Source organism: Aquarana catesbeiana, linkage group LG10, assembly GCF_042186555.1.
Source record: "Aquarana catesbeiana isolate 2022-GZ linkage group LG10, ASM4218655v1, whole genome shotgun sequence".
NCBI classification, from domain to species: domain Eukaryota; kingdom Metazoa; phylum Chordata; class Amphibia; order Anura; family Ranidae; genus Aquarana; species Aquarana catesbeiana.
This window is the reverse complement of record NC_133333.1, coordinates 39,481,570-39,504,143: the sequence shown is the minus strand read 5'-3', so window position 1 is coordinate 39,504,143 and position 22,574 is coordinate 39,481,570. Positions and strand designations below refer to the sequence as shown.

The 22,574-nt window shown below is 45.9% G+C and overlaps 1 protein-coding gene across 1 annotated transcript in view; it reads left to right on the top strand.

The window, feature by feature from the left end:
• Window positions 1-12,375, top strand: part of PAFAH1B3 (platelet activating factor acetylhydrolase 1b catalytic subunit 3) — a 44,601-nt gene extending 32,226 nt beyond the window's left edge. The window contains exon 6 of the mRNA XM_073602038.1: window positions 11,382-12,375. Coding sequence (XP_073458139.1) covers window positions 11,382-11,651 — 270 coding nt within the window. The 3' untranslated portion in view covers window positions 11,652-12,375. The remainder of the gene's footprint in view (window positions 1-11,381) is intronic.
• The last annotated feature ends 10,199 nt before the right edge of the window (window positions 12,376-22,574 follow it).

Sequence of the window (22,574 nt, the reverse complement as noted above, 5' to 3'; positions counted from 1 at the left end):
CAGTACTCCTTTGCTGCCCAGCACTCTGCTTCAGTACTCCTTTGCTGCCCAGCACTCTGCTTCAGTATTCCTTTGCTGCCCAGCACTCTGCTTCAGTACTCCTCTGCTGCCAAGCACTCTGCTTCAGTACTCCTCTCCTGCCAAGCACTCTGCCTCAGTACTCCTCTCCTGCCAAGCACTCTGCCTCAGTACTCCTCTCCTGCCAAGCACTCTGCCTCAGTACTCCTCTCCTGCCAAGCACTCTGCCTCGGTACTCCTCTTGAGAGGCTTCAGTCCAGCAGTGAGCTGACTGTTGGGAGGGTTTATGCAAATATCAAAATGCCTTATTGGGTGATTTTCAGTTTAGAAAAGTGTTTTTTTTTTTTTTTTTTGGCAGGCTGTATTTGCATGTAGGCTACCCTAGGTAATTCCCACATGTGATGCTGAGCCTGCATCATGGATAGAATAAAAAAATTAAAGCTTAAGGCAAATCTTTACCATTAACAGTTTGATAACAATTTAATATTCTTTAACAAAAGAACATGCATTCCACATTAATAATTATACTACCAAAATGAGTGTGTGCTGTAAATTGCCTCCAGCTTTGCTCCTGTTTCTTCTTAATGGAGGCTGCCATTTTGTTGAAGTCCAGAGCAATCACTTCCTTACTGAAAATCCACAACAGTAAAATCAGTCTGTATATGCAGCATAGCATGCTTGTTATATTCACTGTGGAACTTTAGGGGTTAATCCTCTGCATTGTGTAAAAATGCTGTTTTATCCTGTATGCACAGATCCCCCCCCCCCCCACTGTCTATCTGGGGAAAGCCAGCTGACACAGGCAGGGCAGCCGACCTGCACATGCTTTGTTGTCTTGTATGCAGGAGAGAACATTTACTTCTTTTCAGAGTTAGCTAGGTCACATGATATTGACACATGTGGGCGTGTATACAGGCAATCTCCTCCTACCTGAACTCTCAGCACTGGAGAAACTGTGCAGTTTATGATGTAACCACGGTATACAGATAATCCAAAAAGGTATATAGTGGCAGTATTTTAATGTAAAAATAAGATTTATAAGCTGTGGGGGGGTGGGGCGGGTGAACTATTTTCATATTGCTGGGTTTAGTAACACTTCAATAAGAAAATGTTGGGGCGTGGCCTGGAGAGTGATGGGGTAGGACGTGTTTAGTGGGAGCTCCGCTTGCCATTACTCCTACAACACAATCCGGCCATAATCCGGGCGATCCTAACCTCCCTGCAGTAACCAGCAAGCCTGCTTTGTTCCCGGCCTGGCCATCGACCTAATCCAGCCTTTTGGAGCGCCATCCGCGGCCGCGATCGCCGGATCTCCCCGCCCGGGGACTGCCTGTAGGACAGACCGCGGCTTCGGCCTAGTCCGTGGAGCGGCGGCCATCTTGCTGCACCCGGCGGCCGCTCCATCACGATTTCTGGCCGCATCCTGCACCCCAGAGACCCCTGATTAGCTGCCCTGGCCCCCGGACCACCTGTGGACGCTACCACAACAATTTTGAGCCCTGTAGCAGCTGGCTGGAGGGTCTGAGGCCCGACCTGCTGCCTGGAGCGGCGGCCATCTTGCTACACCCGGCGGCAGCTCCTGATCATTTCCCTGCCACATCTTGCTCCCTGGAGGCCCCGGACTGCCTGCCCTGGCCAACGGATTACCTGAGGGCACCGCCACAGCATTCCTACACCCTGTGGTGGCGAGTTGGAGGATCTGGGGCCCCGACCTGGTCTCTGGAGAAGCGGCCATCTTGCTGCACCCGGGATCACCTCCGCCCTGTAACTCGCTTGTGGAAGATTTTTAAAGCAGCATCAGCAGCGGGTCTTTGAGCCGACGGACTTCTTCACATGCACCGCCGATCATCCCGGCCAGCCAGAGGAAGGGGTAAGAAGTTGAAATTTTCCCCCGAACCGGTGGAGACAGAGGCGGCCTGTGTGGGCCGCGTGGGGCCCGGGAGGCGAGCTAGTTACAACATGGCGTCCCAGACAGAGCAGCCAGAGCAGTCCCCCTCTACACAGCCAGGCCTGGCTGATGTCCTGGCTGCTATAGGAAATTGCCAAGCCTCCCTTACTACCCTTACCTCCAAGGTAGATGCTGTGCAATTAGATGTTGGTCTAATAAGGCTGGACATGGATAAAATTAGGGGCAGACTTTCTGATGCGGAACAGCGTCTGGGGCAAGTGGAGGACACTGTAGAGTCTCATGGAACAGACTTAAGGGCCCTGCAAACCAAAATTAGAGCACTGGAATATAAATCCGAGGATGCGGAAAACCGTAACAGGAGGAACAACCTCCGTATTGTAGGTCTGGCGGAAGGAGCTGAGGGGAAATGTCCGACGGAGTTTATTGAAGGCCTACTACGTTCCCTCCTACCAGGTGCTCAATTTTCACCTTTCTATGCGGTGGAGCGGGCTCACCGGATCCCTCCCAAGCCGGGCCCCCCCGGAGCGCCGCCACGCACATTTATCCTAAAGTTTCTGAACTTCCGTGACAGGGATGAAGTGCTTCGAGCTGCTAGAGTACAGGGAGAAATACGCCATCAAAATAACAAGCTACTTATCTTCCCTGACTACTCTGTCGAAACTCAAAAGCTCAGACGCTCCTTTGACCAGGTGAAGGCAGACATGCGTCTTAAGGGCATTCGATACAGCGTTCTGTTTCCAGCGCGATTGAGGGTTCAAGACGGGGAAACTACCAGATTTTTTACCTCCCCCAGGGATGCTAACGCATGGCTGGAATCATTGCCCCCCAACCGTTAAACGCTGCAACATGCTCTTCTGTACTTCTGCTCTGAATATTGGCCGCTGATTGTTCAAATTTCAATAGGGGATTTAATCTTGCACCCGTTGTGCCTTTTGTATTCCCCGTCAGTATACAGTATAAGTGTTGTGCCCCTGGCTATGCCAGGTGATATCTACTCTCAAGCTTGCCACTGGTTGAATCTACTGTGGGATAACCTTTTTTGTCCTTGACAAGATGTTCCTGAGATGTTGGGATTTTTAGAGATAAAGATTACCTATGTTTACTGACATGCTGCAGCAATGACTTGTTTGGCTCTCTTGGAAGCTCAGATTTCAGTAATTCCTGAAGGAGGGTCGCTGGCGGACTCTAGTGACCGTTACACGTATTGCAGGTTCACTTCTCCCTCTACTTTCACTTGCAAGTGATATACACCTTTCATTATGACTGCCTAGGCTGTAATTCCACTCTGGGAGACAATCAGTTGCTAACTGCAATACAGGGAGAAAAGCACTTTTGTCAGATTGATTGCCTAAAGTATGGCATACCCTGTCTTCCCAAGCTACAGGATGATCCTCCTCATTTATCCTAAACGGAGAACATACTTTATTTTAATTTTTATTTTTTTTTTTTTTTTTTATTCTTCATGTGTTGCTAGTTTAATCCACACATCTACTCACCCACAGTGGTCCGAAATGAGACGGCCCGAAATAACCTCTGTTGGTTGGAACGCTATTTTTCTCCTGATTCCTAATGGCGGCGGAGTCTCTCGTCACCTTACGTGGACAATCCTCTCCACTAAGGGTCTACACCCACTGGTTCACGCTCCCTGAACTTGGGGTTTTATTTTTATTTTTTGATGTTAGGGGAACAAGGCATTCCTAGGTTGGGGTGGGGGATGCGGGGTGGGGGGCGGGGTTTAATGCTGGGTTTGTTTTTGTTAACACTATTTTACTGTTTCAGGTGCTTTAGATATGACGCATGTTTGAACAGAACCATTTACACAGTGCTATGTAGAACAATATATGTGTGGCTGGACTGGGATGCTGCCTGTCTGGTATGTTACATAACTGCATTTCCACTATACCTCATACTCCATGGCTGAGATAAAGGTAATTTCATGGAACGTTCGGGGGCTTAATACTGCTGTTAAGCGTTCCCTGGTGTTTCGTTTCCTCCGATCCCACAACCCGCAGATCTGTATTCTCCAGGAGACACATCTGCCGCAAAACAAAACGGTATGCCTTAGGAAAGCCTGGGTGGGCCTTAATTATCATTCCACCTTTTCCACCTATGCCCGAGGGGTCAGCATCCTGGTCCACAAGACACTACCGTTTAGGCTGATTGAGGTTAAAACAGATAAAGAAGGGAGATTTGTTGTTATACATGCTAATATATTTGATAAGAATGTGGTACTAGTTGGGCTTTATGTTCCTCCGCCAGCATCTGGCAGGGTCCTTCACGAGATCATGCAGATAGCGGTGCAATTTGATACCGCATTGGTATACCTCGTGGGGGACTTTAACATGGTTCCACTGGTGGAACTTGATCGGCTGCAATCCTCGGCTCGGGACACCCCGGACCTCAGGCAGTGGGCGGAAACTTTTGCCCTCACTGACGTCTGGAGGCACTTGTACCCGACACTGAAAGTTTTCACTTGCCATTCAGCCTCACACAAAACGCTATCTAGAATTGATCTTGTCTATGCCTCAGGCCCTGCATTACAATATGTACATGACCTGTCTGTGCTTCCCAGGGGAATTTCAGATCACGCACCATTGTGCTTGACACTGACGCTGTCTGTTCCACCAGGGACTCGCCTGTGGCGTTTGTCCAGATTTTGGGCTAATGATGAGAGACTGTTGGAACCCCTAACGGCCTCTATCTGCAACTTCTGGACAGACAATGCTGAATCAGCTACCCCTCCTGTTGTATGGGACTCATTTAAAGCTTGGATACGAGGGGAGTATGGGCATAGTATCACTCGGCTCAAGCGTGACTCTACTCGCTCCATAGATGAGCTGGAGGCACTGGCAGGCAGGTTGGAGGCTGAATACGTTTCTGCTCCTGGGGAGGGCCGGTATAGGGCGTGGAAAAAGGCCTTGCGTGACCTATCCACCACTAGGATGGCCCAGACCGACAAGGCTTTGTTATACTCCGCTCAACGCGTGTTCGAGCATGGTGGTAAAAATGGGAAGCTTCTTGCGTGGCTGGCTAAGGGAAACATACCTTCAACCCCCATAGGCTCCATTAGAGACAATACTGACCAGATCCTTACTGCCCCTGCTAATATTAATAATCGTTTCCGAGAATACTTTCAGGAGGTTTACTCCTCTAGAGATGTTGCATCGGACTCATCCATGTCCTCTTTTTTTGACTCCCTGTCTATCCCTGTGTTGTCTGAGGAAGCAAGGGAGGGGCTGGAGGCTGACATCACACTTGAGGAGATACAGGTTGCCATGGGACATCTCAAGGGAGGGAAGGCCCCGGGTGCAGATGGGTTACCATCTGAATTTTACTCCAATTTTTCTGAACTACTGGCCCCTAAGTTGACTTCACTGCTTTCTAAATTTGCAAATATGCCAGCCCTACCTGACTCAATGAATGAGGCGGTTATTGTACTGGTTCCTAAACCAGGAAAAGACCCTCTTGATTGTGCATCGTACAGGCCCATCTCATTGCTAAATGTTGATGCCAAGATCTTTGCTAAGGTCTTGGCCACCCGACTATCCCATGTAATAGAAGACCTAGTGGGTATAGACCAGACGGGATTTATGCCAGGCAAGGGCACAGATATCAATATTAGGCGCCTATTCCTTAACTTAGCAACATCGCATGACAACACGGGGTCCAGGGTTATTGCCTCTTTGGATGCCGAGAAGGCTTTCGACTCTGTTGAGTGGAAGTTTTTATGGGAAACCTTGCGTAGATTCGGATTCGGTCCTAAATTTATTCACGGAGTACGATTGCTGTACCGATCCCCCCGGGCACGGGTTCGCACCAACAATTGGGTCTCAGACTCCTTTGATCTGTTTCGTGGTACGAGGCAGGGATGCCCGCTCTCCCCCAGCCTGTTCGCCCTGGCGCTGGAGCCTCTGGCAATTGCCATTAGGTGTGCTCCGGACGTTCTGGGCCTGCGGGTGGGTATGATGGAAGAGCGCCTCTCCCTCTATGCCGACGACGCATTATTGTACCTTAATGATGCTGGACCCTCTCTTCAAGCTGCCCTGCGTATTTTTGACAGTTTTGGTGGTCTCTCGGGAGTTAAGATTAATTGGACCAAATCAGTCCTATTTTTTATAGATGATGAGGTTAACTCTGGACCCCTCTCCTCCCCACTACAAAGGGTTGGGGAATTTAAATACCTTGGAGTTGTGATCACTAGGAATCTCTCTGATTTTATTGTAAAAAACCTGACCCCTGTCCTGAACACCCTACGTTCGAAATGTGCTGCCTGGGAGAGTCTTCCTCTGAATCTTCTGGGTCGCATTAGTCTCCTTAAAATGATGATACTGCCCAAATTTAACTATCTGTTTAGGAACTGCCCGGTCTGGGTCCCCGCCTCGTTTTTTAGGGAGATTGACCGTATAGTGGGTTCCTTTATTTGGTCGGGGAGAAACCCTAGGTTGGCACGTACTACGTTATGTTTACCTGCAGATTTGGGCGGACTTGCCCTCCCAGATTTCCAGTTATATTTTTGGGCAGCCATGTTGGTGACGGTACACTGGTGGTTCCAGGGTTCTAGATCCAATGTGGCAACCTGTCTCGAGGCGAATATTCTGGGTTCCCTGACGGACCTTCGGAATTTTCCCTATAGAGGACCCAAGGCATATTGTGGGATCCCTGGGCCTACTAGAGCAACTTGGAGGGTGTGGGAGGCGGCTAGGCGCAGATACTTGAGACCTGGCCAATTGTCTCCAGCTCATCCCCTGTGGGGGAACCCACGACTTAAACACTTCCGTATGATACCGGACCCACAGGTGTGGGCTAGATATGGTGTAACCTTGTTGGAACACGTAATGTCTGGGGGTCAACTGCTCTCCCTGCATGAGCTTTCGGCTAAATTTGGACTGCCCCGCTGGATGGCGTTCCGGTACCTACAACTGAGACATGCGGCCAGGGCTCAATTCCCACAGACTCCCCTGTTACAGACGGACCCCATCGAAGATCTCCTATCCCCTGGAGACTTGTCTAAACCCCTATCCTCAATATATAATGCGTTGCTGGGAAGAGATTCCCCTAAGATTAATGATTTATGGGAAAGATGGCGGGCTGATATCCCGTCACTGGATAGGGAGGGATGGGAGGACTGTCTAGAGTATGGCCCGAAATTAGTGATAGCATCCAAGGACAAATTGATTCAAGTTAAATTTATACACAGGGTCTACTATACCCCGCAGAGACTCCATCGCATATTTCCCGAGAGAGACCCCATGTGTCCTAAATGCAAAGTCCATATAGGCACATATATACATATGTTCTGGGAGTGCCCAGTTGTTGCACTATTTTGGACTAAGATTGTAGGTGAAATCAACTCCAGATTGCAGACCTCTATTCCGCTTTTGCCGGCCATGGCGTTGTTGGGGATACATGATGATGAGCAGAGGCCATATCATCTTAAATTACTGATTTCCTTCCTTCTTTTCTATGCCAAAAAAGAAATACTTATGAAATGGATAGATTCTTCCCCTCCATCTTTTTCAGCCTGGGAGGCACAGATTGAGGCAGTAATCCCCATGTATAAAATGACATATATAAACCGTGGCTGTCCGTGGAAATTTGAAAAAGTTTGGGCTCCGTGGATGGCCTCGTAGAGAAACATTCAGTTCACTACGTTTGTTTATCCCAATAGGGAAGGGTTTTGGAGGGTGGAGGGTGGATGGTACTTGTTGAGAATGGTACTATTAACCTTATGTATTGTTTGTGGGTTTTGCATATTAATTTCCCTATCCTCAAATATGTAATCTACGTATGTAATGTATTCTACTCTGTTGAATGGTATTCTGTAACTCTAATTTATCTTTTACAACAATAAAGCACCACTGTTTTTGTTAAAAAAAAATAAGAAAATGTTAGTTTCTGCGATTAAAATGTTTGCATTTGCAGCCTTGAATGTAAATGTTGGCTCAGCTAAAGGGGAAGGCTGACAGTGTTCCGTCTGATAGCTCTGTGCCGCCATAGGGCAAAAGGAGAGAAAATCAGGGAGATAAGACACTATCCTTGTGAAGCAAACTCTTTTTTGTATCTCTCTGGCAGCACAGTTTGTAATCAAAACTGTGCTAAGCAAGGAAAAAAACCCAACAAGATTGCTTATTAAAAGCAGCACATATCACACACATTGTTAGGCACAGTTAACCCTTTCCTACCCAGTGTCATTAGTACAGTGACAGTGTATAGCTGGGGTAGGCAACCTGGGGCCCTCCAGATGTTGCAGAACTACAAGCCCCATCATGCTTCTGGGAGTATTTGTAACTGTCGGCCTTGCCTCATGGAAAATGTAGTTCCACAACAGCTGGAAGGCCCCAGATTGCCTACCCCTGGTGTATAGTATTAGCACTGATCACTGTATTGGTGTCACTGGTGATGTCAGTGGCAGTTAGTGAGTTCCCCCCAATGTCAGCTAGTGTCAGATTGCCCGCCGCACTATCGCAGTCCTGTTATAAGTCGCTGATCACCGCCATTAGTAGTATGAAAATAAATAAAAATTCCAGTATCTATACCATAGTTTGTAGACACTTTAGCTTTCAGGCAAACCAATCAGTATACACTTATTGGCCTTTTTTTATTTAAAGACATGTAGCAGAATACATTTTGGCCAAAATTTATGAAGAAATTTAGAAATATTTTTTTTTTTTAGATATGTTTTATAGCAGGAAGTAAAAAATATTGTTTTCTTTTCAAAATTGTCGGTCTTTTTTCGTTTGTATCGCAAAAAATAAACCCAGCGGTGATCAAATAAAACCAAAAGAAAGCTCTATTTGTGGGGAAAAAGTTTAAGTACAGTGTTGCATGACTGTGTGCAATTTTCAGTTAAAATAGCGCAGTGCAAAATAGCAAAAAATGGCCTAGTCATGAAGGGTGGAAAAATCTTCCGGAGGGCAAGTGGATCCATAAATGCAAGCTGTTGGCCAGAGACTGTCATCTTGGGGAGAAAAGAGCTAGATGTTGCTGGACCTCCTGAAGGCAGGAAGTGAGGCGGGATTTATCTGACTTGCTGCGGCTTCTAATGCACACTGTTAGAAGCTCACGGTGTGCAGTGAAATGAATGAGCAATTTCAGTACAGGAGAGGAGCCTGTACAACTGCAAAACTGAAGGGAAGGTCGGAGTTCACATTGAGCCTAGGTTCACACTAGATGCAGTTCGAATTCGCTACCGCACCTAAATTGCAAGCCGTCAATGCGAACCCATGTTAACTTAACGACAGGCCGCAATCGGTTTGCAAAATGCAGCGCGATTTGCAGAATCGGACAAAAAAGGATCCTGCACCAGTTTAGGAATGTGGTGTGGTTTGAACCATACAAATCCAAGGCTCAAATCGCACCTCAAAGACACTGCATGTGGTTTGCACAGAAATGTGCTGCCGATTCCTGTGTGCATTACATGCGGTGTCTGCATCGCAGCAGTGTGAGCCCAGGCTGAATGCTGAGAAAGACATTTACTGGATTGTTTCCTAATGGAGGGTAACGAAGCACCAGACGGGACGTGTTTTTTTTTTTTTTTTTTTTTTTTGCTCCATAGCCCCAGTTCAGCAGCTGACATGTATTGGTTTTTTATGGTACAAGACCTTGAATACGATATCTGGAGTTTACAAGAGCTGCTTCTGGCACTTCCCTGATTGCATAACTAGCTTTAAGACCTGGCAAAGTTTCTGATTCTTCCCCACTGCAGAACTTTCTCCTTAATGCTGCATGGATCAGTAAAGGATCATTTAGGCTTGCTTTGACTTCAACACACGTTAAAGTCCTTAATGCTTCAACATGCTTTTATGATTTGTTTTTGATGCTTCGGCAATGCTTTTTTGAAGCTTGGCAAATGCCCTGTGTGTGTTAATTTTCTGTTTGTTTTAAAGGGCCCAGTAGAACCCTGGCTCATTAGTACCCTCTGGAATATCAAAAGAGAGATGGGGCTTGGACTTTTTAGGCACAGTCAACAAATATTTAATATAAAAAATACATATTTTAATAGATCACATAAAAAGTACATATTCTAAAAAATCCGCATTAGCAATATATACAATACCGCTACTGTATAGACCAGATAGATCTACAAGAAGACAAAAGGATGAAATAGAAGTCAAATTTATCCCCTATTTTGTAGACGCTATAACTTTTGCGCAAACCAATCAATATACGCTTATTGCGATTATTTTTTGTAAAAAAAAAAAAAAAAATGTAGAAGAATACATATCGGCCTAAACTGAGGAAAACATCTGTTTTTGTTATTTTTTTTTAATGGGGTATTTATTATAGCAAAAAGTAAAAAAGATTTTTTTTTTTTTTTTTTTATAATGTATATGCTTCTTCAGGAACATATACATTAGCTAGAAGCGCTACACAGCGCGCAACATGTAGAGGAGAGCAAACTACTTTTTACATCGTTTATCTGCCTTTGAACCATACTCATGGACATATATCATATGGAATGACTTCTATTTCATCCTTTTGTCTCCTTGTAGATCTATCTGGTTCTATGCAGTAGCGGTATTGTATATATCTTGTATGGTATTGCTAATGTAGATTTTTTTTTTTTAGAATATGTACTTTTTATGTGATCTATTAAAATAAAATATGTATTTTTTGTATTAAATATTTGTTGACTGTGCCTAAAAAGTCCAAGCCCCATCTCTCTTTTGATATTCCAAAATTTACAGGATGTGGCACTTCATACTGTTACTGTATCCACAGGATCACTCTGTGGTTTGATACAGCTAATCAATTAATTCATTAGTACCCTCGTTCAGCAGATCCCCCACTCAGTGGTAACGCCCAGTTCCTGCCGGTGCCCCCGCTCAGTGTTAAACCCCAGACACTGCAAAAATATCTACACGTCAAGCGGAAGTGACGTCTTTCTGGTTTGCTTGTTGGTTTCCCAGTGCATCCTGGGATATCTCATACCTTGAATACCTCCAAAACAAAGCGAAGCCAAGGCTAAATAAAAGCCCCCTCAAAAGCATCAGGTGCTTTGTCTCAGACTTCTATGGAGGCTTTGGAGATGCTTTGAAGCACCAAGAAAGCAACATGGGGTATCGTTTTTGAAGCAAAGCAAACACAACATGTAAACAGGACTGTAAGCCAACCATTTTATTTAGCGACAGGCGCTTTGATTGGCATTGAGAGCTTTCAAAAGTGTGTGCAATGCCATGTTTTGAAGCAAGTGCAAATGATCCCTAAAGGTGACATGTACTACATACTGCTGGCATGTAATTGGCCTGCATGGGATGGGTTCTGGGATGATGAAGTCGTTTTTAGAAACAGTGAGAGTAAAGAAGAGGGGGTTCCTCAAGTTAAAAACTGGAGGGGCAACAATACTGGTTATATATAGAAAAAAATGGGTTCCATTCCTTTAGACATGTAAGTAAAATGGGAGCTTGATTTGGGCTGTAATACTTTACTGAACCATTTTTCTTGTTTTTCGCAGAGTTTGCTGCCACGAGGGAAAAACCCGAACCCCTTACGGGACAGGAACAAGCAGGTGAATGAGCTGCTAGCAGAAGCCATGCCCTCCATGCCCAACGCCATGCTCTTTGATCTGGATCCTGGGTTTGTGCATTCTGATGGCACGATCAGTCACAACGACATGTATGATTACCTCCACCTGAGCCGCCAGGGATATGCTCGCATCTGTCAGCCTCTGCACAAAAAACTGCTGCAGCTGCTGGAGGGCAGACGGGTGCCAGCTCAACAATAGTGAACCAAATAGTTATCTAGAATTGGGAATAACCTGGAATAATGCCAGAGGAGGGTGAGACTGGTTCTCTTAAAAGGCTTCCCTCTTAAACTTCTCCAAAGATAAGGTTGAAGGGAATATGGTAGTAATCCTGCCTGGGTAAGAGCAGTGCAATAACTTTATCATTCCACCAGGGGGTGCTGTCTTCCCAAGTTAACACTTAATATCCACTGCCTCTGGGGAGGACAGGAGACACTTCTTCCTAGCCCCGCAAACACTTGCTGATCCCTAACCAGCTGCAGCTTTATTTTCAGCCTTTTTTTTTTTTTTTTTTTTATATATTTCTTCTTTTTTTTTTCATTTGCAAAAGGTTCAAGCTGTTTGTTGAAATAGGTGCAAGTTTTTCTTTGACACCTCAGCATTGGCTCCTACCTGGACGAGGGTCGTTAAGGAGCATTCTGCACTTGTTTTAAGAAACAACTTGAATGCAAGCAGCTAGCTGGTTGGAGACCATTTGTTTAGTACTACACTTCCTTTTTGTTTTTATGTTCTTTTGTACAGTTAATCCTGTTTTGATTTTGTATATTACAGTGAGAGTTAATATGTTTGTATGTTTTGTTTTTTTTTCTTTGTTCTGGATCCTAATATGACCTTTTGTTTACACCGCAAAGAGCGCAAGTGTGATTCCACTATACCTGGAAGGCTTGTCACCTAAATCACATAATAAAATGTGTTGTGACTCTCACTTTTTTTTTGGTGATTTGTACAACGTGAAAGCAGAGATTCGAAGCAGAGTAATTCACTAAAGTTGAAGCCCAAACTGGATAGTGATGAAAAGCTGTATACGTCTATATACACGCTGGTGGAAGGCAGTGTTCATTTTTACATCAAATTAAATATAATGGGTTTAGTTAATGCATTCAAATGTATTTCTTTAGAACTGTCAAACATTATATACTCTTGGAGTAAAAATCTAAAAACCTGTTTATTATTTATGGTATTCGGGTTTGAAGATGCACTACAGACACAGATTTAGCCGTATTTTAGTAATCTGAATTGTTTTAGTCTTATTTTTGTAGACTAAAATAGTATTCATTTAATTGACTGAAGTATTTGTCACCAAAATTAACTGGTGGAAGGACTGTGCACACAAAAAGAAAAATGGACACCATCCCCCAAATATATATACTTGAAGCAAAAAACACTCAACTTCCAAAAGGTAGGCAGATGTAATGTCAAATTGTACTGTCATAACACTGGTATTTCCAACAACGGCGAGCGGCTGGCTTTCAGCTAAAAGTGCTCTGAGCGGAGAATTTGCCGCAAGATTACTTTTATCGGGGGCAGTGGATCAACATGTTTCGCAAGGATAAAGTGCTTTATCAGGATCCACGTTCCCTTATTTCAGAAGGATATGGGATGTGATATATCATCTGTAATAGGGAGTGTATAACATATCAACATTTCTTATAATTCAATATATACATTGCAGAAGAACGCAGGGCTAAAGAGGGGAAATAAATGGAGGGGGACCACCAGCATATTTTTTCAAATACCTCCTTTCTCCCCCTTTATTCTTCTGTGACGTATATATTGAATTATTGTATTATAGAAAAATTGGATTTTTGTACTCACCGTAAAATCCATTTCTCTAAGTTCATCGATGGACACAGCGCCTCCTTAATCTTGGCTATTGGGTTATATCTCCTCTGTAGGAGTAAGACTAGGCAGAACAAAGAAACAACTGGCAACGCCCATGGGCTGTCCTCAGTCAGTATATAACCCCCTCTCCCTGCTCTAGGTATTCAGTTTAGTAGCAAGCAATAATAGAAGTATCAAATGCCATACAGGGGTGGGTGCTGTGTCTAGGGTTGTACCGATACTAGTATCGGCACCGATACCGAGCATTTGCCCAAGTACTTGTACTCGGGGAAATGCTCCCGATGCTTCCCCCGATACCTAGAGGACAGCTGTGATCGGCGCGTGGGGGAGTTACAAGATTCTCCCCCAGCGGCTTTCACCAGCTTTAGTGACATACAGCGGTGATCGCTCACAGCTGACTGTCACTGCATCCTCCTCCGTGCCCCCTCTGTTCCTCTGTGCCTCTCCGCTGTCCCCTGCATTCCTCTCTCCTTTTCTGTCCCCCTCCATTCTCCCCCTCCATTCCTCTCTCCTTATCTGTCCCCTCCGTTCCTCTCTCCTTATCTGTCCCCTCCGTTCTCCCCCTCAGTTCCTCCGTCCCCCTCCTCCTTCCTTTGTGTATGGATAGAGTCAGCTGACTCTGTCTGTACACATAACTGAAACATTGTAATCTCCTGTGATTACGATGTGTCAGTTTATGAATGGAGAGAAGCTGCTGTCTTCTCTCCATTCATTCTCAGTGCAGCTGAGGCTGCAGAGAAAGGGACTGGGGAATCTCTATCCTCGGTCTCTTTCTCTGTCTCAAGGGGGAGATATCAGAGGTCTGTTAAGACCCCTGATATCTCACCAAAGCCCCCCAAAAGGGCTGATTAAAAAAAAAAAAACAATAAAGATTAAAAAAATATTATTGTAAAAAAAAAACACACACACATACAAGTGTACGGCGAGTACTTGAAAAAAAGTATCGGTACTTGTACTCGGTCCTAAAAAAGTGGTATCGGGACAACCCTAGCTGTGTCCATCGATGAACTCAGAGAAATGGATTTTACGGTGAGTACAAAAATCCCATTTTCTCTTTCGTTCGTCAACAAACACAGCACCTCCTTAATCTTGACCATTGGGACATCCAAAAGCAGTGCCAAAGAAAAATGAGGGGTGGGCAAAATAACCCAAGGCTAACCACAAGAGCCCTAACCAATACACAAGAGCCTTAACCAGGTCACAGGAGCCCCGTCTGAAATAAAAAAAAAAAAAATTTTGAGAAAAAACACCCCTCAAGAAGGAACCCCCCTCTTAAACAGCAGCCTGCAAAACCTTGCGGCCAGAAGAAGCATCTGCAGATGCCAAAATATCTACTATATATAATTTTTAGTGAAGGTATGCACTGACGACCAAGTGGCCGCCTTGCAAACCTGTGATATTGACGCTTGATGACTGAAGGCCCAAGAAGTACTAAGCGCCCAAGTAGAATGCGTCGTAACAGGGAGGAATCCAGCCCTTAATAGAATAGGCCTAAGTCACAGTCTGTTTGATCCATCTGGAGATGGTAGCCGAGGAAGCGGCCAGCCCTTTCCTTGGTCCCTGTGTAACCAAAAAAAGTGAGTCTGACCTCCGGAATCTGGTGGCTGCCAGATACAGTCGAATCGCACAAACCACATCCAAGGTATGCAAAGCAAATTCCTTGGGATGAGCCAGCTTGGGACACAAGGACGGCAACACAATGTCCTCATTCAAATGGAAGTCAGAGACGACCTTGGGCAGAAATGATGGGCAGGGACTAAGAACCACTTTATCCCTATGGAGTACTAAATAGGGACTACGACAGGATAATGCCGCCAACTCCAAAACCATGCGGGCCAAGGTATTAGCCACCAAGAATACCACCTTCTGGGACAACGTACGCAAGGGAATCTCCCGAATATTCTCGAATGGAGGTTTCTGGAGAATGGATAGCACTCAGTTTAAATCCCAAGGCGGCAAAAGAGACCATATAGGGGCAGCCACATGCCTGACTCCTTGAATGAAGGTACAAACTAAAGAGTGAGTGGCTAGGGGTTGCTGAAACAAGACTGCTAAGGCAGACACCTGGCCCTTGGTGGTGCTCAAAGCCAACTTCTGCTGAACGCCACGTTGAAGAAAAGCGAAGATCTGAGCCACAGAAAAGGATTGAGGATAAATGCCAAGAGACTCATACCATGAAATGTACGCTTTCCACGTACAATGGTATATTTTACTAGAAGTTGACTTCTTCACCTTCACCATAGTAGGGATCACTGATCCCGACAGACCTCTAACTCTCAGTACCTGGCTTTCAATGTCTAGGCCATTAAAACCAGTTACTGTAAAGCAGGATAGAAGCTCAGCCCTCAGGTACAACTGGTCCTCTTTTGAGAGGTAGCTTCCAAGGGACGTTTATGGCCAGCAGAAGACTTTCACCTTCGGTCCTTCACAGGCACCGCAGAAGAGGAAGGTGCTGGCCCCTCAGTGGCACTAGGACAATTGTGGTATCTACCAGAGGAACCCGCGAGCTTGCCATGAGGCTCAGTTACTTCCTGTTGAACTAAACCTTCTAAAGGGCCGACGTTTGAGAAGAAAAACTAACCTGGTCAGCATCACTCCAGAGTCAGACCCAGGTAACCCAATTTACTGGACAGGGCTAGAGGGGACCTTGGGTAGTTCGGACATCACCTGAACCTTTACAGGAATTATACTCACACAAGGAGACACAGCCCCCCCCCCGAAGTGGACGAATTCTGTCCTTTCTTTGGTACCCCCAAAAGGTTCAATTCGTGGACCCCCTTGACACTATCGAAGGAGGTCCAGGAATCTGGAAACCAGCGAAGATATCCCCCCCTCCCCCCAGCAATGTGTGAGGGCAGACCTTCATGCTGAAGGAGTCTTGTCAGTGGATCTGGAGAAACCTGCTCTAGGCTTACCAGGCGAAGATTGCTTGGAACTTCCCGGGGAAGACTTGAGAGATCTGTTTCCTTTATCTGCAGTCCCGGAAGCCCAGAAGAAATTCTTATGGGCTGAGAAGAAAGGCCCCGTTTTGCGACGACTCTCCTTCCCTTTGCTAGATTGAGGCAGGAAGTTACTCTTCCCCCCACTGTGACACCCTTAATAATGTCATCCAGGGTAGTCCCAAACAGGCGGTCGCCTTGAAAGGGCAGATCAATGAGTTCTATTTTAAAGGCTTGGTCTGCCGACCAATTCTTAAGCCACAGCACACGTCTAATCACCACCGCTGAAACAGAAAGCTTAGATAGCACAGGAGCTGTCCAAGGCTGTATCACAAATATACTGCAGCCCATGGACCAACTGGTCCACCAAATCAACATAAGCAGCGGGAACCTGCTCACTACCCAGACCCTGGCGCAAAAGCTTGGCCCATTCAGTTAGGGTCTGCGACACCAGGGCCGAGGCCAAGACTTGACGCAATGCCGACCCACTCATAGTAAACATGCTGCGTGCCACAGCTGCCGCTTTCCTGTCAGGGTCCTTTAAAGGACAGGGATTCCCCTACTGGGATCATGGTTGTTTTATTAAACCTGGAAACAGGAGGGTCCACCACTGGTAAAGTAGTCCACTTTTTTAAAAGTGAAAGCATACTGAGAAACGTTTGGGGACCACAAAGGGTGACTTTGGTTGTTCCCATTCCTTATAGGTAAACCTATCAAGGCAGAGAAGGAAACACCTTTGATGTGCGAAGTGACTTATGCATACTAAAGGACACAGCCACATCTGTGGCCCTGTCAGCCGCATCCTCCATCTTTAGAGTCTCTCCCGCACAGCAGTAACAAGTGTGTCCACCAGCGCTTTTTCACTCGCTGCTGAGACCGGAGGACTCCTCCTCGCTATCGGACAGGTCAGGGGGCGAGATATTAAACCCCCCTGGATGGACCATGTCCCCGGCAGCATCAGGCTCAGAATTGGACTAAGCAGGGGAAGCTTTCTTCTTGGTCTTTGCCCACACGCTACTTCTACCCGGGATACCAATGACTCAAGAACCGCTGTCAGCGCAACCATGGGAAGCTGGGGTTCCGAGGGACCTGCCACCTTCATGGGGGGGGGAATCAGGGGGTGAGATGTGACCCTGAGGCTCCATAGGAAAGAAGACCCTATAGTACAAAAGGAATCTTTGGCACCACCAAGGGATGCCCCAATGACCAGGGTACTTAGCAGCAGAGTGGGAGATACACAAAGACCCCCAAAGACTCACCCTCCCAGCTGTAAGAGTGCCGTAATTTGGACCCAACAAACACCAATGGTCGGCATCTATTTTGTCCATCCCGGGCAGGTGGCGGAAGAGGAAGGGCCCTGGCATCTCCATGAGGCTCCAGCCGTCTCCTTAGACTAAGGATAAATGGCTGCTGTGATGTCATCGGCTACACAGACATGGCTGTCGGCCGGAGATCAGCCAAACCAAGGGATAATGGCCGCCGTGATGTCATCGGACCTCCCAAACATGGCCACCGGTCGTTTGACATGCTGAGGCATGCTGCCAGGATCCTCTCTGTGCCTTCAACATCGCTGCACCCTCTGCAAGGTAACCCCTCTCCCAAAAGGTGCTGTACTCCAGCAGGACATGTGAACATTTAAGGGGACACTGCTGTGCACTCAGCACAAGGGTATTCACCTAGGGGTCTCTGCTGCACCCTCTGCACTGGAACCTCCCATACCGCCAGGGCAAGACACACACCACGCAGAAGGGGAATGGTGGGAGAGACCACCAGGGGCCCCTGCTGCCTGCCCTGGGACTCCCACCAATCCGTGGGGGGAGCCCAGCTTAACCAAGGGACTTTAGGATGAGAGGAGAGATCCTGCAGGCAGGTCCAACCATCCAAAGAGGGTACCTGTGTCCACCCCAAACCGCATAAAGGAGGAGAGGGGGGACTGTACTTACCAATCCATGGAGGGGGTGACCCTCCAGACAGAACTCCTTGCCACCGAAGTGGGGGGGCTTTTGCCCAAGGGACCACTGCGACTCGGACCAGAGCCCGTTCGTATGCGACCCTGAGAGACGTTTAACTCAAGGGCCAGCCTCTGTCCATTGAGGCTATGTCGCGGCCGACCTAGCATGTAGTTGCTGGCTGGACTGGGGAGACCACTGGATCTAGATTATCCAGCCCGTCGCGCGGCAGTTGATTGTAGATCTTTCATGCATTTTCTCCTGGAAGATCTACAAAAAGACAAAAAGCTAAATTTGCTAGGACCAAAAGATCCCAGCAAGGAGCTAGGTCCTTACTGCTGACTAGAGCAGGGAGGGGGTTATATACTGACTAAAGACAGCCCATGGGCATAGCCAGATTTTTTTTTTTTTTTTTAAGTTCTGCCTCGTTTTACTCCTGTGGAGGAGATATAACCCAGTGGTCAAGTTTAAGGAGGTGCTGTGTCTGTCGATGAACAAAAGAGAAATGTTGGATGTTGTACTACACTCTATTATAGATATTGTATCACTTCTCATATCCTTCTGAAATAAGGGAATGTGGATCCTGATGAAACACTTTATCCTTGCGAAATGCGTTGCTCCACCAGGCTCTGCATTTATACCATTTTGACTATACATTCGGGATATGGATTCCTTTTAACAATTCTATGGTTTTTCTACATTTTGTGTGACACTTCTCCAAACTTTATATGTTTTGGATTGGTTTTTGCTTCGTTTCAATGATGAAGAGCTGAAACCTCACAACAGGCTGTAAAGGGAAATGTTACCTCCCCTATAACACCCCCCCCCCCAGAATACAGTGGGGACGGAAAGTATTCAGACCCCCTCTTAAATTTTTCACTCTTTGTTATATTGCAGCCATTTGCTAAAATCATTTAAGTTCATTTTTTTCCTCATTAATGTATTTTATTATTGCTATGAAAACAACCTTCTCCATTGATGGGGAGATGTCCTGTTGTTACTAGGACAAGAAATTGATGATCTCACAAAGTGGGCAAAGATTCAGGAAACAATGACTGTTTAGGCTTGGGGTTAGAAACTAAAAAAACCAAAACAAAACAAGTTGGAAGTGTAGATGAAACAAAATACCTTTGTTCTGGAATCCTGTGGTTCGGCTCCCCCGTGGGGCTGTTCATGTGACCAGTACTGCTGTTATGGTATTTACTGATGCAGGAAAGTTCTTGAATAACCTTTGGTACAGGCTGTATGACCCAATGCCATGGCTTTGGTCATGTGATTGACACCAGCAAGGAGACCAATTCTGAGGGTTCCAGGAGAAAGGCATTTCTAAACACTGGGTACCTTTTTTATATTTATTCCACTAGTACAAGTGTTCTTCAGAACCTCCCCAAATACACTATACAGGCTCCTAAAATACCAATATAACAGATCCCCACTCCATATAAAATCAGTAACTGTTCTTGAGGGTAATTATAGGATTTTTGTACTAACGGTAAAATGTGTTTCTTGGACTGCATTGAGGGACATGGGAAGTCATGTACTGTCCTGTTATACTGCCACCTACATAAGGATTGGATAAACCAAAGTCTTTGTAGTGCACAGTTTGTACAGTTTGCGAGTACAAAAATCCTATTTTTCTTGTCCATTGAGTGAACCAAGAAGTCATATACTGCAGTCAACAGGATTGGACCAACACAAAATACTTATTTAGTGAGGAAAAACATCAAACTTGCTTCTTAAATGGGTACCAGACAACCTGGGAAAAGGTCAAGACCAGAAAAGTCTTAAACTTCTGTTCACCTGACCCCAGAAGGGTTGAGAAATGAGAATGCCATATCTGAAGGAAAGTGCTGAAAAATCACCTTGTCAAAAAGGTACTTCCCAGAGAAGAACTCTGAAAATGATTAGAAACCGCAACCGAAATGTCACCCAAGTCCAGCACAGAACACAGGCTTCGATGAATACAGCATGACTGAAGGGTAAAGTGCATGGGAAAACATGCCAACAAGGGTAGGCAGGAGATACAATTTATAGCCTCACCATGAACTGATGAGATGAGTTTCAACCCTAAATAAGCTGACTATGAACTAGCCATACCAGTAAGCAAGAATCCCCTCTGGGACATGCCCTAAGTGGAAACCTACTACAAAAAAAATAATCCTGGCTATCCTCATCTCCAAGAGTCACAGAATGCTCCCAACTCCCCATAGCCAGTGAAGCAGCAGCAGCTGTGGGATAAAGGAAAGGAGTCTTAACAGGACAGGGAAACATATTTGCCTAAGCATAACTAGAATGGGAGGGCTTTCTGTACAAAAGCTACCGATAAGCCAAAGAAAAGGGGCCTAACCCCAAGCTGCACAGAGTCCTTAAGGCACCCCCTGTTTCTGAAGGAGGATACCTGCAGCAGGAGACTAGTTTGTTCCACTTGCAGACAGCAAGAGAGACACGGCTTTCTTCACCTGCAGCACAGGGACTGAGGGGAACCTTGTCCAAGGAAAGAACTGGCTTTCAGGGTATTGCCCTTAGGGGAATCAAGACTTGTACTTTTCACATCCAGGAATGACTTCCATTCCTTCTTGATAATGAAGAAACAGCTGTGCTTCTGTGGTGTCAACCCAGGAGACCTGACCAGAGAGGCATCCCAGGGTGTAGAAAGAACTATTTGTTCCAGAATGCAGTCCTGGAGATGATGATTCTGAAAAGAGGACATCCGTAAGGGAGAAAAGGCCTGGTCAGGAATATCTCATGGGGAAATTGAGTCATCAGGTAGGGAACTACTGGATCTCTAGAAGTAGACATTCAAGTCTTCTCAGAAACAACACACACAATAACAGAGTATTGGGCTGAGGTGGACTGAGAGACTAGGATAAGGGGAAGGCCCTTCAACTACTGTTATGAAAAGGAATAGAGATGGGTAACTCCCTGGTTGATGGTGAGGGCTCTGAGGATAACCACATACCCTCCGTTGCAGAGCTACGCTGATTACTGACACCTACGGGAAATTAGCAATTTCTAAACGTGGAGACCTGACGAAGACCCAGTTGCATAGCAACAGTTAGAACATTAGCGCTCATTACCCGCAGACTAATTCATAAAGGATGCTGTCAATCTTTTTAACCTTAACAAATAAAAAAAGGTCAAAGCTTGTGTCAATATTGTCCAGCGGTGGGGACTGATCCTCCCCAGCTGCTCAGCAAGCCAGTTTGCGCTCCAAGCCTCTATCTGGATCCCATGGGCAGACTTTGCAGATGATCATCTGAAACCCTTCAATAGTGGGTGTGGTATAAAGGTCTTTGCAACCATAGGGACTCTTTAAGACACAAGACTATGTATATCTGTATATTGCTACCCTTTTATGATGAAAAATATCCAAATAAAGAATAAAACAAATAAAAGACAAGGCTAGAGACAGCAGGTTGATCCTGAAGATGCTGAGTAGTGCCTAATGTATAATTAAGGGCTGAAACCGTCTCTTGTACATCTAAAGTAATAGCAAAAGAGTGTGCAGTTCCTCTGAAAAAAATCTCATCAGAGAGAGACTGCAGGTACTCTGAAGAAGATATGGTCAATGTGACTGGTGGCCTAGCCTCTTCTAGGGCTGCATGGAAATCAGAGATTGACTTTTTAGGGGAAGGTACAGGCGTGAGCTTAGAGCCTCTGCGATTAGCATCTAGGTTGAATTGGTGAATTTGGTCACAAACGTTTGTGTGACTGCAGTGAAGGACCTTAATGAAAAAGGAGGGGATTCTGCCTCACCCTACAATGCCAAGGGGGACTCCGATGACCCATTAACTATAAGGTCCCTGGATTGCAGACAGAACAAGCATCTTCAGACCCATTTGAATTTGAGCGGAGGATCACCTGATGCAGGATTGTCCTCTCTGTCTAGATGTATATGTTGCAACCGTGTGGTGGTAATGCAGCTAAGCTTAGGGTACGAGGTAAAACCTCAGGTACTCGTGCTCAGGCAGCTAGTGGCCGATGACAGTTTGAAGGCCAGAGGTGACCAAGGTCAATATAGGCAGGGAGTAGAAATGGACAAGAGATTGGATTTCCGTGCATCTCTTTCAAAGCAGGAGCAGTAGTGCCTACATGCTGAATCGTGAGAGAGAATGCACAGGACACAGCACTCAGCGGATAATAGCACCCAATCCCTCGATGTAAGCTACTTCCTGAGTAAAACCAGTGGTGAACGAACAAGGTCGCGCCTAGTGCTCAGCCCGATGAATTCACTAACAAAGTGAGTCTTAAGAGACACAGGGCAAGCAATGCCATTGGTTCTGTATCTGAAATGCACTCCAGGGCTAAGCTGTTGATAGACTGGGATCTGGAAAGTACCTACAGCAGACCCAGTGCTCAATGGTCACTTCCAGACCAGACCGCTCCTGGAATAT